Source organism: Sciurus carolinensis, chromosome 10, assembly GCF_902686445.1.
Source record: "Sciurus carolinensis chromosome 10, mSciCar1.2, whole genome shotgun sequence".
Classification (NCBI taxonomy): domain Eukaryota; kingdom Metazoa; phylum Chordata; class Mammalia; order Rodentia; family Sciuridae; genus Sciurus; species Sciurus carolinensis.
Window position 1 is genome coordinate 139,677,290 of NC_062222.1, and position 17,406 is coordinate 139,694,695.

Here is a 17,406-nt window from a genome sequence, read left to right on the forward strand (position 1 = left end):
AACTTTTTAATACAAAAATACTCATACACAATTTTCCAAACACAACTTTCCACTTTAAATGCTATTTCCCCCCAACTGGCAATTCTCAAATCTATATTTCAGTATACCCACCCCCCCCAAAAAAAAATTTCAAGTTTTAAAGTCTAACTATCAAGCCTGGTGATAGCACCCAGTGTTCCTAGAAGGAACCTGCACCTGCATGAAACTTAGACACCGACAGGCACACTTCAGCTTAGGGTTGATTCTGAGGAGGCATCTCACATCTCAACAGCCACCACGGCAGGCACCATGACGCCAACAGACAGCGCTTTACTCCACCAAGTCACCAGCTACACTTCAGATGAAGATACTTGCGACTGACAATTGTTTGTGTCAACTTTAATTAAAACAAGTTTCTTTAATCTTTGAAAATAAGGTAGTTCTGGAATATGGGCACTGTACACATCATGGTTCAGATGTCAAGATAAATATTTCAGAGGCGTCATGAGCACCAACCCGAGTGTGCCCCGGGCCCAGAGAGTCCCAGGAGGCAACACTAGGGAAAGGAGGGCTGTCCCCAAGTCCTCGCTACTTTCTTTCAAGACATGCTTCCCCACAAGTGACCATATTTTATAACTGTCCAACTGGACCTATCTCAGTGACCACACACAATGGTGGGGCACCTGTGTCCTCACAAGCCAGTGCTGGCATGGACAGACACCAGGCTTGCACACACGAGCTGCCTGTGGGGGGGGTGTGCGCAGGGCAGGTACAGGTTGGGTCCTGCTGCTGAGAGCCCTGAGGCAGTCAGCTGGTTCCCATGTTGTACTTCACATTAATGACAAGGGATTGAAGTTGATGTTCGAGAAGGCTTCAAACCCTCAAAAACAGATCTTCCCCCAGACTCAGAACGAACTCGGGCAGGGCAGAGCACCTCATGACTGCATGCCTGGCCACCATCCCAAGGCCCCGTTTTACTCAAATTTATGAACGGGTCTAATAGAAGACTCTCAAAGTTAGTGTTATTTGCTCATTGTTTTTGAAAAGGAGAATTATTTAAGATTTTTGCAATATTTCCTTTAGGAAGCTCTAGGTTAATTTGGAGATAATATTGAAGTGACTTCAAAATCATAAAACTTTACTACTGCCAATACAGAAATAAGTTAGTCTGTTCTCCAAGGTGCACTACAAAACCATGTTCGCTCAGCTGGTAGGAAGGGGTCTTTTGGACAAGTAACAATACTGGCGGGCACCCGTCTGAGGAGCCTAGGGCCTTGGGCTCCAGAGGTGGGGCCGTGTGCACATGGGGATGCTACCTGGCCTGTCACCAGAACGGCCTTCCAAGTTCAGGGCATAAGGAACAGAAAAGTCTGTGAACCAATCCAATATTTTCTGAGGACTGAGTAGTTAGGCTCTAAGTGAAAAATACTCCCCAGAGGCCTGTCTGAGCGGGCTCGTGTGGAGGTGTCGGCTCGCTGCAGGGCTGTTTGTTCCTTTTGGTCCTTGGTAAGTTACTTTTGGGGGACCATGACTGAAGAAAAGCACAGGGAGGGCTGCCAGTCAGCAGCTTCCTCCCACACACCTGGTGCCTGAGTGTGGGCGCAGCCATGAGAGCAGCCAGGCCTGGGTCCGCAGGACAGCAGATGAGACCTCAGGTTCTCGAGGGCAGGTGGTGCGCTTCCATCTGCAGAAAGCAGTGCCTGCCACCTCTGCGTTCCCCCTGTTGCAGGAGGCCTGTGGCCTCCCCCTTTCTCACGGAGCTCCGTGCTCCCCGGGGCAAGAGGAACCCCCAGGAGGGAGGGGTCAGGTCTTCCAAAGAAAGCTTAGTTCTCCTCGGATCTCTCTGTGGGTCTTGCAATAAGTAAGAGAGAATTTTATCTCCAGGCCTGGCCACCGAGACTAGGTGCTGCTTCTCGTGGTGCCCTTGGAGAGCGTGCGAGAGAAGCAGGCCCGGCTGGACCGCGGGGTGAAGCCAAGGAGTCCTCGCTGCAGCCCATGCCCTCAGCAGTCTGGCATGGGCCCTGAGTTCACTGCCTCTGTAAGAGAACTCAGGTTGCATCAGTGAGCATGTTTTAGTTGGTGATTTGTGAAACAGGTTTAGCAAGAATATACTGAGAATAAAAGCCAGATTAAAAAAAAAAGAAGAAAAAAAGTCACATGAAAAAAAATATACAAGGTTTCCCCTCAAATGTGGGTTAGAACCTATAGAACCTAGTGTGTTCAGAAGGCAACCCAAAGGAGAAGCAGCCCACTGAACAGGCTGCTCCTTGGGGCCCACATGTCCACAGCAGGCATGTCACCAGCACTGGGTTCAAACCCACAGAGACGCCTGCAGGAGAGCTTGCCACACACCACCACTTCCACGCTCGTGGGGCCAGCCTGTCGCCAGGATGGGAAGGAAGCATTTCAAGGAAAAAAATTCACATTAGCACAAAACACAGAGCTGTTTCAAAAGAGCAAAATGATCAGAACCGTGGTCTGTGGGCACCCAGGGCCCGAGTCCCACCTCCTGAGTGGTGCAGCACTGTACAGAAGCAGAGCGAGGTGGGCGGAGCAGAGGCCCTGCAGAAAACACTACTCTACACACGTGCGGTGAGAGAAAGGCATTTCATACACCCATTCACCTTCAATGGCAACGTCAACCTACACAACAGCGCGGGAGGGTACAGAGCCTGGAACGGCTTGGCGCTCTGGGCCAGGCTTGTTTGTCCGGGCCGCCCAGCTCAGGGCTGGGAGGTCGTCAGTGCAGACAGCACAGCTGCCGATGGCTCAGTGAGGGAGGCGTACCCTCCCCAGGAGGCCCCCACGTCTGTCGCGGTGGCTGCAGCTGGGTCCCGGGGCACTGCCATGCTTGCCCTCCCTGCAGGCGGGGCTGGCTGCCCCGCGCCACCCCTGGATCTGACCACGCCGCCGCCTGGCGCTATTTGCCTTCCGTGACCCTGCGCCAACACCGCCTTTTCCTCCTCTTCCCTTTGGACTTGACGGGTTCCGGGAAGGGTCTCTCAGTCTCGGCACTCCTGCCCGACTCTGCCCCCAAGTCATGCTCGCAGCAGTAGGGCCGCCCGTCCTGGGTGCAGCGGAAGGCTGTCCCGTCCTGGTGCTCCTTACAGAAGGAGTTGGGGCAGAGGTGGCAGAAGGAGGCAGAAGGCTTGCCACACACGTCACAGTGGTGCCACGGGCACTCCCACTTCCCTGCAACAGAGCACAGCGTCAGCGGGCAGCACGGTCAGCACCTGGAGCACGGGCTCTACCACTGACCCCTCACTGCCCAGACGATCCCCCCGCCGCAGCCTCTCGAGCAGTGGGCTCCTGTGCACCATCACACCTCGCTGAAAACGACTTTAGAACTGTCTGTCAGAGGCATGCAGATCAGCACAAGATGCTGCTTTTCCTTCAGTCACCAGAGGCTAATGCTTGGTGCATAGGGCCTGGTGGGCGGGGGCCCGGAGTGGACCCGGGAGGCAGTTCGCTGCTGCTGGGCCCTCACTGCTCTGCAGCCTGCACAGGCACTGGCCAGCATTCATCTGAAAGGCCTTTGGTAGGTTAGGGTCAACTATCACATCCACTGCAGGCATTTTTCTCTATTGTCTCTAAATGGTGTCGCTTTATCGCTTTTCAGTTTTTTGTCTTTGGATGAGGGTCCCTTAATTTTACTTCTGAAATCAGTTGTGATTCACCCTTAGCTGGCGCTCGCTTTGAAACAGCAGGGGTGGTAGAGCAGAGCCCTCTCCACTTCCTTCCAGTCAGCTCCGGGGTCCCGCCACCCTCCAGGAGCTCCTCCTGGTGCACCGGGTCCTCTCGGGGGAGGGAGCCTGCACATCTTGGCAGGGAGGGACTCAGGTGTGGAGGAGCCAGACCAACGACTGCTGGACAGCTCAGGAGGCCAGAGATGTGGAGGCAGCTGCGGTGGATGCCCCCGCCCGGGAGGCGTCTTCTCCCACCCCACCAAAGCCAGGCCAGTCTCACTTCATGCCTTGGCATAGGCAAGGTGCCACTCCCTAGCCAGGCTCCAGGAGCTGCCCTGGGGGGCTCCAGCAGGACCACTGGACGGAGATGGTCACCACCCAGATGACCAACAAATCAGTGGACAGACAAGACCTGTTCAGCCGAGACGAGGCCAGTGAGAACAGCAGCCCAGGCCCTGCACCTACCGAAGGGCCGCTTGCCCAGGCCCAGGCAGCCCAGGTGGTAGGCCTTGGTGCACAGCTTGCGGTCACACAGCACCAGCTGGCCGCCGTCGCCACAGCGGAAGCACTCGTCCTCCGACCGCCTCTTCCCTTCCCCCTTGGCTCTGCGCCTCCTGGTTTTCTTCTTGGTCTTCTTGCCCTTTTCCTCTGAAGAAAGGGATGCTGAGGTCTAGAGTCAAGAGTTGAGCACAGTTCACTTAGAAGAGCCAGGCGCTCGGGGTGGAACGTCGCCTGGAGTGTGCGAGGCCCACCCAAGAACGTGGGAACCCAGGACCACGGACTGAAGCCATGGTCAGAGAGACCAGGGCAGAGCCCAGACAGAGCCCTACAGCTCTGAAGACACGCAGCGCCCGGGCAGGCGGTGGCCCTGCCACAGGATGGCTCCCCACCCGGCAGGCCCGTCAGCACCGGCATGCAGGGCACCGGGCACCCCCACGGGAGAAGAGGGAGAACCCAGAACCTGCGACTGCCCTGAGACTTCACGACAAGGAAACTTGAAAGCATCACCCCTGGGGCCCCCAGGGCGGCCATGACGCTGGGCTCAGGCCAGGTTCTGCACAGCTGGGAAGGAGGGACCACCCCAACCTGTGACCTTCTCTGGCCTTTGAAAGTGCCCTCTTTTGGACGCAGGGTGGCTGCAGGTGCAGCTAGGGTGGGGTCCTACGGGGGCAGGGTGGGCCCTGACTGCAGTGTGACTGGGCATAGGGTGAAGGGGGCAAGGTGGGGTGTGGCTCTGTGCCCAGCCTTTGCCAGGCATCACGTCTGAAGCCCCAGGTTCTGTTCCAGCACCACAATCAAGGGGGGAGATCTGATCGCAGCCATGCGTGGGGGAGAAGGCCACACAGGACCCAGGCCGGGGGCACCAAGGGCTGCAGGCCACCACCAGGAGCTGAGGCGGCTCAGGTGGGGTGGCCCCACCCAGGTCCCGTCCCCATCATCTGGCCCTCACCACCAGTGTGGTGCTCGGCTGCAGCAGCCACAAACCCTCAGCCCACAGCAAAAGCCCCTGAAGGCACACCCGTGACCGCAAGGCCAGCAGCGGCTAGGAAGCAGCTGGGCTTCGTGGAAGGAAGTTGCAAAGACCTCACCTTTGGTCTGTCCCCGAGGAACCCACTGCAATTGGAGGCTCCACACCGACAGACCGTCTTCTCGTTGCCCAGACAGTCGAGGTTGTAATTAAAAGTCAGTTCTGTCCCTGTGAGGAGACAGCACGCTGGAGCACGGGTCCACAGGATCCCTCTCACCTCCACGTCTACACCGCCCCATCGTGGTCTACCACCACCTGCCACCGCCCACCAGCCCAGTCACACACAAGCGTCCAGCCAGCACCTCTGCCTGCCCGCACAGCCAGGAGCACCCACGCCTTCCCCAAGTACCCGCAGGGATGTCGCACACAGCAAACAGGCCCACTCGCGTGTCTCCGTTCACTGTCCACTTGAGGGTCTCACAGTTGGGCTGGCAGCTGTGGTTCATGAATCGAGAATAGTTCCCTTTGGGGCCAGCATCAATTATACGATCCTGCAGGGTTGGGGAAAAAGAAAAAAAAAAATCAAGCTGAGTTAACTGCTCCACTGAGCAACTGTTATCTTCTTAAAGGGTATTATCACTGTCCCATGTAAGGCTGGACTAGCGTCCCCTGAAATTGTGGCATCCTGATTCTCCCGCTCACAGAGGATGGGTTGGAATGACACAGAGGACTGAGCCAGGTAAGCACGAGGCAAGGGGAGGCCAGCCTGTGCCTGCACTGCCCCACGCAAGGACACACGAGGTGCTGCAGGGGCACGAGCACCACGGCCAAGCAGAGCCAGACTGCCCAACCAAGCACTGGCCAAGGACAAGCCCGGCAACTGCGCGGCTGAAGCAGTGCACACTGAGGCAGCAGGCCAGGGCCTGACGGCGTCCACAACAGCACACGCTGGCTGGGAAGGGAGGGACAGCAGGAATGGCTTTGAGAAAGCAACCTGGCAGAAGCCTGAAAGTCAGAAATGCAAGCACGCCGTGGCCTGGGAATTGGCTCACTGAAACCCAGGTACTCGTGGCAAGAGGAAAATGGCATCTACCTATGGTGGCCCATGCTGGAGAGACACCTCTGCCCAGCAGCAGGGAGGACAGATGGCCACCCAGTCTCCAGCTGCCTCCTGTGGTAGCCTCCAGACCAACTGCACAACTGATGGGTCCCTGCTCCATGAGGAAAACTTAAAAGGCACAATTATGAGCCACACTGAGGGCCCCAGAGCTCTGAGCAGAGAAGGCAGCCCCAGGAGGCTGAGTGCCTCTCCAGGGGACCCTTTTGCTCTCATCCTAATGATCTACCCCACACTGGCTATTCCCTTAAAAACAGAAAGCCAGGCACAGTGGTGCACACCTGCAATCCCAGTGACTCGGGAGGCTGAGGCAGGAGGATCTCAAGTTCCAGGCCAGCCTCAGCAACTGAGCGAGGCCCTAAGCAACTTAGCAAGCCCCTGTCTCAAAATAAAAACAAAAATAGAAATAAGATCAGAACATAGCTGCACTGCAGTGTGCCTTTTACTGCACAAGATGTAACAACACTGTACAGTAAAACTCCAGCAGTCTATGTCCTTCCCACAGCCGCGAGATATTCCAGGACGTCCCTCACAGGCAGGTGTGGACCTCAGCCACCCACCAGTGGTGAACTGTGAGGCTCTCGCTATGCCGAGGCTGCGGGCACTCAAGCTCCGCCCCCACGCTCTGGCCACGCACATCGCAACCCAGCGTGGGCTCAGCACTGCCTCCTTCCCCTAGGCCTGAGTCTTCCCACCTGTGCACGGTTCAGCCAGGTCTCTGCTCTGCTGTCCTCATCGGCAGACGCTGTCTGTTCTAAACGTTAGACCCTCACTACGGTAGCCTCGCCGTCCGCTGCATAGTACCTTCTTCCACAAACTCCCTCAGGTCTATCAGGCTTTTGCTTTATGCACGTAGGATCTGCCGAGTAGCCTGACACAGCTTCCCCTGCCCCAGTCCACCTGAAATTTACAAGTGGCATGACAGGAGACACCTGTGCTTGCTGATGGCCTGCCCTGGGCCAGGGCCTGGTCTCCTGCTGGCTACCCTGCCATCTGTCCTGGGCTTGGGCCACACTCTGCTGGAAGGCAACCGAGAGCTCAGTCCTCCAAGGACACCCCAGCCTGCAGGCTGGAAGGCCAGGATCCAGGACTGACAGATCCAACTGAAGTCTCAGTTGCTGTTTCACTGAGATCACGGGGAAGGCCCAGTGGAGACACCTTTGCAACACGAGGCCGACCTGCACCCTGTCCTGCACCCTGTCCTGCTTCGCCCTCAGAAGCTCCGACGCCCCAGTGAGCCCCTGAGACCCTGTGGCTCTGCAGCCACAAGGGCAGGGCAGGGCCCTGTGTGGCGACCCTGAGCCACCATGAGGGAGGGAGAGTGGCCCAGCTTCCGCCCCCCACCCTGCACGACTGTCAGCAGCATTTCCCCAAAGCTCCTCTCGCCTGGACCATGCTTGGAGCGCTACTGCAGCACGTCCCCCAGTCAGTTCTGAGCCCCGTGAGCACGCGCTTCCTGTACACCCTGCCTGGGGGAAGTCATGGCCACGCTGCAGTGGTGCTGCAATGTGGACATGCTGGGCAGAGGGACAGGTCAGAGTGGGAGAGCCCAAGAGTCCTACATGCTGCACAGAATGGCCTGTGACATAGCCTGTGTGGGCCATTTCTGGAATTTTCTATGTAGTACTCCCGGACTGTTTTCAGTTACCTCACTGCAGGAAGTGAGACCAGACTGTGGACCAGGGGGACTGCTGTCCTGACTGGGTAGCCCTGGTCTGGGAGGTGGGGTGCCAGCCCTCCCTCTGACCCATGGGGGCAGCACTTTGAGACCTGTGTGCCTGCGTCTCTCCTCAGGACTCAGTGGACAACAGTAAACTCACCAGCTACATCAGTTCCATCAGCTTTGACTCCCCCAGCGCTTGCACAGCTGTGGCAACTGTAAGCTCTTTATTCCACTCTGGTCATAAAAGCTCCACGCACTCAAACCACACGGCACGCTGCCCAATGACAGGCCACAGAGAGGCTGAGAGCCAAGGAGGCCCCGGGATCTAAAGAGGCAGCACCAAGGGCGGAGGGCAAGAGCCACTGCAGGGTCAGGTGTGGGGCTGAGACAGTCACTGCTGTTGAGGAAGGGTCTGCACGGCAGCTCCCTGGGACCCTGATGCTGCACTCGGGGGCCTGCTGGGAGGGGGAGCCCTGCCAGTGCTGCTGTGCCAGTCTCGCAGGTCCTGGGGTCTCCCGTGCTCGCAGACCTGGTTCTCTGGTGCTGAGGTATCCTCCTGTCTGTGTCCTGACCCTGTGTGCAGCTGCAGCCACACCTCTCGCAGACACGGTGCCCCGGCCTCTGCACCAGGCGGAGCCATGCTGGGAGGGCAGCCCTGGTCCTCCAGGCTGCTGGACACTCGCCCTTCAGTGGCTACTGGAGGAAGGGCTGGAGCCTGCAAGCTCAACCCAGCTCTGCAGCTGCAACGCCTAAGGACCCCCAGGCTGAATCATGTCCCGGCTTCTCTGTGGACACCTCTGTGGGTGTCCCTGGACACAGGCCGTTTTGAGAGAGCTCCGGAAGGCCTCAGCAGCAGCTGGACTTCGTGTCTAGCTGTCCAAAGGGCTCTCTGTGAAACCCCACGGTTAAGCTCTCTGTTGACCATTCTGTGACTTCCCCTGAAACAAACCCTGTACAGCCAACTAACTTCTCAAGTTCAGTTTTCTTCTTCCTTCATTACTTGGGCAAATCCCGTTCATGGTCAGCTCTGTGTCTGAAGTGAAGAAGTCAGCAGGGCACCGAATGCCAGGCAAGAGCTGTCCCTGGGCACTCAGGGCCTCGTGCTGCCCGTGCCAGGCACCGACCCTTGACTGTGGTGCTCTCGACGTGCTCCTGTTTTAGCTTCTGTGGTCTCTGCATCCTCAGGCTTTGTTGCTCTGTTGCACCACAGGTGCACACAATGGTGGCCCTGCTGTCACAGACTTGCACATGCACACGGCGTAACTATGATGGCCAGTATCCTGCACAGTTCTGCTTTTGTTTACAAGGGACCTCGGTCTGGGTTTTATTTCCACTGGGGAGTTTCATCAGGAAAATGATGCATGTTCCACATACCTCTCCTCACACCACCCCTCCACTCCAGGACAGCTACTGGACATCTCTATTTTCCATGTCTCTGGACTTTTTTTTTTTTTTTTTTGGCACCAGGGATTGAACCCAAGGGTACAAAACCACTGAGCCACATCCCCAGCCCTTTTTATTTTTTGAGACAGGGTCTCACTAAGTTGCTGAGGCTGGTCTCAAACTTGGAATCCTCCTGTCTCAGCCTCTCAAGTTGCTAGGATTATAGGCATGCACCACCATGCCCGGCTCTAAAGAGTTCTAAGCAGTCATTCTAAACACCTTGCCCAGAGACCTGTCAACAGGTCTTTTTTAGAGAGTTCCTGTTGTTTTTTTCCTTCAAATGGGTCATAGTTCCCTGGTTCTTGGTAGGCCTTACGGTTTTCTAGATGGAAAGTAGACATTTGAGTCTAATAACATAGTAACTCTGGAAATCAGATTCTCCTCCTTCCCCAAGGTTGGCCATTGTTATTGGTGTTGTTTTATTTCATTTGTTGTGGGCTGTCTCTGTGTCAAGGATCGGCCTGGGATACAAACCCCAGGTCTTCGCAGGTCATTTCTGAGCCAGCACCTCTCCCTGGCAGACATGGTAACTTTCTGATTCTCTCCCTTATAGGCAGTTGCTTTGAATGTCCTAGTGTTTGATGTCCAGTTCCCTAAGGGGAAAAAGGGAAAAAGGAAGAGTAGGGGATGGACACCAGCTCTTTAAAGCCCTTGAAGTCACCAGGCAGAGGAGGAAGGACTTGAGCAGAGGAGCAAAGTGAGCAGGCATCACTCACTTCTCTGCAGGGTATCCAGGACAGGGTCCTTCTTGCCCAAACTGGCCGCTCCAGGGACCACAGGCTGGAGCTGAGCACTAGGCAGCTGCTTACTCTGCCGAGAGTCAAAATTAACCAAAATTAACACAAGTTCAACCCAGGCCCTGCCCTAGAAGTTGTAGGCCCTTGCGAGACTCCGGAGTCCACAGTGGCCACACCAGGCAGCTCCTCAGTGAAGGACCTGCAAACATGTCAGCTGTTAACTTCCACTTGGTTTTCACAGGAAATGCACAAGCCTGGTTGTTCAGAACGTCTCCCATGTTGTGGCTGCATCATTGGTCCGGCCCTAGGTCAAGTTCCGCCTTCAATGATGTCAGCTGTTTTCAACGTGTGACTTGGCCTTTCCTACTACACACCAGTCACTTAAATACAGCCTCTGAAATTCAGTAAGGCACAGGCCTATGGTTTTAATCTCTAACGAAGTAAATAACCTCTCCCCAAAACATACCACATACAAGACATAGGCTATCTGCTGCCTTCTGGGACAAATTTATGGGACCCTTTCCTAATGTAAACGCCCTCCAAGCGGCCTTCAAGTTCACCATCCGGCCTTGGAGCAGGCCCCTCACAGGTCCCAGGGGAGGGCTCACCATATGCTGAGAACCTGGGGGAGGAATTGTTACCCGACTCTCCAGTCCCAGGGCCTGCAGGATTTTTTTTTTTTTTTTTTTGGGGGGGGGGCGTGTCAGGGCTTTGAACTCAGGGGCACTCAACCACTGAGTCATATCCCCAGCCCTATTTTGTATTTTTTAAATTTAGAGAGAGATCCAAGATGGCGGACTAGAGGGAGGCTGCATTCCTTATCGCTTCTATAACTTGGGTTTCAAGCAAAGGATATCTGTTTCTTGGTGAGGCAGTTTTTGCTGTTTATCGATCCCCTGCTGTTTACCCCATCTGTCCACTGCGATCACCTGCAGTCTGCCAGCATATCGACTATTTTTTGAGTGCAGATTGCTCACTCTCTGGCACCTACCTTCCACCATTTACCTGCCTTTTGCCTGTCCATTGCCTGCTTTCACCTACCCATCACCCACCACCCGAGGTTCCCCTGCCGAATGTCTGACAGCAGCCAGCAGACCAACCGCAGACTGCCAGTGAAGCGCCAGCTGCCTGCTGCTGCCTGGAAGTTCACAGTCACAGAACCAGGTTTGGTTACACGTGGCTGCCGCTGTTTTGAGAAAACACCCAGGACCTGTAGGACCTCTGGCTGGACTGACTGAGCCCGTCTCCGGGACCCCTCAGCCCAACCGACCACTCCCTGCCTCCAGGGACCTCAGACTGATGGTGCCCCACCTCCAGGATCCCGCACCTCCAGGACCCCTGCCCAACCAACCGCACCCCGCCTCCAGGACCTCCAGCCAACCACACCCACACCCCAAACTGCAGCTCCCCATTTGCCAACACGTTTGGAAGCCAGAGCGGCCATCCTGGATAATCCTGGAAGCCATATCTTCCATCTTTAGGTGGGGCAAATCCCATCTTGAGACGCCTGCTGGAGACCTGAAGCTCATTGTCAGGTACCTCTCCTGCATCAGGCTACTGAAGACTGGGAGGTTTCATTACTATATGAGTGTAGATTTTCTTTTCTTTTTTTTCTTTTCCTTTTTGAAAATTTTTAAGTTTTTATTTCTTTACCTTTCTCGCTCTCTTTTCCTTTTGTTTACCTGTTCCCTCAGAGTCTCTTTCTCCCTTTTCAAATACTAACACCCAACTTCTTTTGATTACACTCTCACTCTTTCTGTGATCTAGAACTTCTATATATTCTTTTCTTATTCCATTAACAGCTACATCCTACACCCTGCCCCATTCTCTTTGTCCTCCATCAGAAACTTGCAAATCTATTTGTATGGTAGATAATACTTGAACTCATTCTGTTTATTATGATAATATTGTTTATATCCTCATAGGGGATGTTTGGTTTAGGATTGCATATTGTCTGCACTGGTGCTGGTAATATTGATCTCCCCCTTAAAGAGAGGTTTTGGAAACCTAAAGGGTCACTATAAGCCTATGGGGGGGGGGGGACTGCAATACCCCACATCTGCACTGCTAGAGGGGAAGATACATGAACAACATGAAAAAACAAGGGAAGAAAATGATCCAAACAAACCTAGAGTCTATATTAACAGAATCCAGTTACAGCATGGTAGAAGAAATGTCAGAAAAGGAGTTCAGAACATACATAATTAAAATGATTCATGAAGCAAATGATAACAGAGTAAATGCAGGCAATGAATGATCACACCAATAAGCAGCTGAAAGAGCAACTGCAGGAAGCAAAACACCATTTCAACAAAGAGGTAAAGATTCTCAAAAAAGAAAAAAAAAAAGGAAATTCTTGAAATGAAGGAAACAATAAACCAAAATAAAAAACTCAATGGAAAGTATCGCCAACAGACTAGACCACTTGGAAAACAGAACCTCAGACAATGAAGACAAATTATTTAATCTTGAAAATAAAGTTGCCCAAACAGATAAGATGGTAAGAAATCATGGATAGAATCTCCAAGAACTATGGGACACCATGAAAAGACCAAATTTAAGAATTATTGGGATTGATGAAGGCACAGAGATACAAACCAAAGGAATCAACAACCTATTCAATGAACTAATGGCAGAAAACTTTCCAAACCTGAAGAATGAAATGGAAAATCAAATACAAGAGGCTTACAGAACACCAAGTGCACAGAATCACAACAGATCCACACCAAGGCACATTATAATGAAAATGCCTAACATTCAAAATAAAGATAGGATTTTGAAGGCTGTGAGAGAAAAGCAACAGATTACATATAGGGGGAGACCAATACGGATAGCAGCTGACTTCTCAACCCAGACTCTAAAAGCTAGAAGGGCCTGGAGCAACATATTTCAAGTTATTTTAACAAAAGTTAAAAGAATTTACAAATAGAAAGACTGTGCTACAGAACATTCTCAGCAAACTATTCCATGAAGAGGAAATGAAAAAAACAATGGAGGTCAGCAAAGCGAGGAACTACCTTAGAGAAAAATCACTCAAAGGAGAAACTAAGCCAAGTTACAAACCAAAAATAAGTCCAAATGACTGGGAATACAAATCATATCTCAATAATAACCCTGAATGTTAATGGCCTAAACTCATCAATCAAAAGACATAGACTGGCAGATTGGATTAAAAAGAAAGACCCAACAATATGCTGCCTGCAAGAGACTCATCTCATAGAAAAAGACATCCACAGATTAAAGGTGAAAGGATGGGAAAAAAACCTACCACGCACACGGACTCAGTAAAAAAGCAGGGGTTTCCATCCTTATATCAGATAAAGTGGACTTCAAGCCAAAGTTAGTCAGATAAAGGACATTTCATACTGCTCAAGGGAACCATAAGTCAGGAAGACAAAACAATCGTAAATATTTATGCCCCAAACAACAGTGCGTCCCTGTACATCCAACAAATCCTTCTCAATTCCAGGAACCAAAAAGACCACAACACAATAATTCTGGGTAACTATAACACACCGCTGTCACCACTAGATAGATCTTCCAAACAAAAACCTAACAAAGAAACCATAGAACTCAATAACACAATCAATAACCTAGACTTAATAGATAGATATAGAATATTCCATCCATCGATGAGCGAATTCACTTTCTTCTCAGCAGCATGTGGAACCTTCTCGAAAATAGACCATATGTTATGTCACACAGCAGCCCTTAGGAAATGCAAAAAAATAGAGATACTGCCTTGTGTTCTATCAGATCATAATGAACTGAGAGTAGAAATCAATGACAAAATAAAAAACAGGAATTATTCCAACACCTGGAGACTAAATAATATGCTACTAAATGAAACATGGATAACAGAAAACATCAGGGAGGAGATAAAAAAATTCTTAGAGGTCAATGAGAATGATGATACAACATATCAAAATCTCTGGGACACTATGAAAGCGGTACTAAGAGGAAAATTAATTGCATGGGGCACATTCAAAAAAAGAATAAAAAGTCAACAACTAAATGACCTAACATTACAGCTCAAAGTCCTAGAAAAAGAAAAACAGAACAAGGGCTGGGGATATAGCTCAGTTGGCAGAGTGCTTGCCTTGCAAGCACAAGGCCGTGGGTTCAATCCCCAATACTGCAAAAAAAAAAAAAAAAAAAGAACAGAACAACACCAAGAAGACAGAAAATAATTAAAATCAGAGCTGAAATCAATAAAATCGAAAAAAAAGAAACAATTCAAAAAATTGAAAAAACAAAAAGTTGGTTCTTTGAAAAAGTAAATAGACAAACCCTTAGCCACACTAACAAAGAGGAGAGAGAAAACTCAAATTAAAATTCATGATGAAAAAGGAAATATCACGACAGACACCACTGAAATACATAGCATAATGAGAAGCTACTTTGAAAATCTATATTCCAACAAAATAGAAAATAGCAAAGACATCGACAAATTTCTACAGACATATGTTCCTCCCAAACTGAACCAGGAGGACATACACAATTTAAACAGATCAATATCAAGCAATGAAACAGAAGAAGCCATTAAATACCTACCATCCAAGAAAAGCCCAGGACCAGACGGATTCTCAGCTGAGTTCTACAAGACCTTCAAAGAAGAACTCATTCCAATACTTCTCAAAGTATTCCAGGAAACAGAAAAGGAGGGAACCCTACCAAACTCATTCTATGAAGCTAATATCACTCTGATAACCAAACCAGACAAAGACGCATCAAGGAAAGAAAAAGCTTTAGACCAATATCCTTGATGAATATAGATGCAAAAATCCTTAACAAAATCCTGGCAAACCGCATCCAAAACTATATTAAGAAGATAACGCACCACAATCAAGTGGGGTTCATCCCTGGAATGCAAGGTTGGTTCAACATCTGGAAATAAATAAATGTAATCCATCATGTCAATAGACTTAAGGATAAGAATCATATGGTTATTTCAATTGACACAGAAAAAGCGTTCGACAAAATACAACACCCCTTCATGCTCAAAACACTAGAAAAACCAGGGATAGTAGGAACATACTTCAACATTGTAGAGGCTATTTATGCTAAGCCCACAGCCAATATCATTTTTTAAAATATTTTTATTAGGTATTGATGAACCTTTATTTATTCATTTGTACGCAGTGCTGAGAATCGAACCCAGTGCCTCACACGTGGGAGGCAAGCACTCTACCACTGAGTTACAACCTCAGCCCGAACAAAATTCTTAATGGAGAAAAACTGAAAGCATTCCCTTTAAAAACTGGAACAAGACAGGGATGCCCTCTTTCACAACTTCTACTCAACATCCTACTTGAAATATCAGCCAGAACAATTAGTCAGACTAAAGAAATTAAAGGGATACGAATAGGAAAAGAGGAATTCAAGCTGTCACTATTTGCTGATAACATGATTCTCTATTTAGAGGATCCAAAAACTCCTCCAGAAAACTTCTAGACCTCATCAATGAATTCAGCAAAATAGCAGGCTATAAAATCAACACGCATAAATCTAAAGCATTTTTATATGCAAGCGACAAAACAGCTGAAAGGGAAATGAGGAAAACAACTCCATTTGCAATAGCCTCAAAAAAAGAGAAAATACTTGGGAATCAATCTAACCAAAGAAGTAAATGATCTCTACAATGAAAACTACAAAACATTGAAGAAAGAAATTGAGGAAGACCTTAGAAGATGGAAAGATCTCCCATGTTCTTGGATAGGCAGAATTAATATTGTCAAAATGGCCATACTACCAAAAGTGCTGTACAGATTCAATGCAATTCCAATTAAAATCCCAATGACGTACCTTACAGAAATAGAGCAAGCAATCTTGAAATTCATCTGGAAGAATAAGAAACCCAGAATAGCTAAAGCAATCCTTAGCAGGAAGAATGAAACAGGGGGTATCACAATACCAGAACTTCAACTATACTACAAAGCAACAGTAACAAAAACAGCATGGTATTGGCACCAAAATAGACAGGTAGACCAATGGTACAGGATAGAAGACACAGAGACATACTCACATAAGTACAGTAACCTCATACTAGACAAGGGGGCCAAAAACTTACACTAGAGAAAAGATAGCCTCTTCAACAAATGGTGCTGGGAAAACTGGAAATCCATATGCAACAGAATGAAACTAAACCCCTATCTCTCACCCTGTTCAAAACTCAGCTCAAACTGGATCAAGGGTCTAGGAATTAGACCTGAGACCCTTCACCAAATAGAAGAAAACGTAGGCCCGACTCTCCAACATGTAGGCTTAGGACCAGACTTTCTTAACAAGACCCCATAGCACAAGAAATAAAAGCAAGAATCAATAAATGGGATGGATTCAAACTAAAAAGTTTTTTCTCAGCACAGGAAACAATCAATAATGTGAAAAGAGAGCCTACAGAGTGGGAGAAAATCTTTTCCACACACACTTCAGACAGAGCACTCATCGCCAAAGTTTATAAAGAACTTAAAAAACTTTACTCCAAAAATACAAAGAACCCAATCAATAAATGGGCTAAGGAAATGGGCAGACACTTCACAGAAGAAGATATACAGGTGATCAACAAATATAGGAAAAAGTGCTCATCATCCCTAGTAATTAGAGAAATGCAAATTAAAACCACCCTAAGATTTCATCTAACTCCAATTAGAATGGCTATTATCAAGAACACAAGCAATAATAAGTGTTGGCATGGATGTGGGGAAAAAGGCACATTCGTACATTGCTGGTGCAGTTGAAAATCGGTGCAGCCACTCTGGAAAGCAGTATGGAGATTCTTCAGAAATCTTGGAAAGGACCCACCATTTGACCCAGCTATCCCACTCCTTGGTTTATACCCGAAGGACTTAAAATCAGCATACTACAGTGATACAGCCACATCAATGTTCACAGCAGCTCAATTCACAATAGCTAGATTGTGGAACCAACCTAGATGCCCTTCAATTGATGAATGGATAAAGAAACTGTGGTATATATATATATATATATATACAATGGAATATTACTCAGCCATAAAAAAGAATAAAATTATGGCATTTGCTGATAAATGGATGAAGCTGGAAAATATCTTGCTAAGTGAAATAGGCCAAGCCCAAAAAACCAAAGGCCAAATGGTTTCTCTGGTAAGTAGATGACGATATATAGAGCGGGGGTGATGTGGGGAAGAGAATAATGAAGGAACTTTGGATGGTGTAGAGGAAAATGGGGTGGAAGGAGGTGGAGGACAGAAAGACAGTAAAATGAAACAGTGTTACCCTATGTACATGATTACATGAATGGTGTGAATCTACATTGTGTAAAAAAAAAATTATAAT

The 17,406-nt window shown here is 49.6% G+C and overlaps 1 protein-coding gene across 4 annotated transcripts in view; it reads right to left on the bottom strand.

Annotated features, from left to right (window-relative positions):
* Positions 1-15: 15 nt before the first annotated feature.
* Nsd2 (nuclear receptor binding SET domain protein 2) overlaps positions 16-17,406 on the bottom strand; it is an 80,457-nt gene continuing 63,066 nt past the window's right edge. For all 4 annotated transcript variants that reach the window (XM_047567474.1, XM_047567470.1, XM_047567473.1 and 1 more), the window contains exons 19-22: positions 5,543-5,684; positions 5,255-5,361; positions 4,131-4,335; positions 16-3,171 (exon numbers count right to left, since the gene is read on the bottom strand). In XM_047567474.1, coding sequence (XP_047423430.1) covers positions 2,900-3,171; positions 4,131-4,335; positions 5,255-5,361; positions 5,543-5,684 — 726 coding nt within the window. In that variant the 3' untranslated portion in view covers positions 16-2,899. The remainder of the gene's footprint in view (positions 3,172-4,130; positions 4,336-5,254; positions 5,362-5,542; positions 5,685-17,406) is intronic.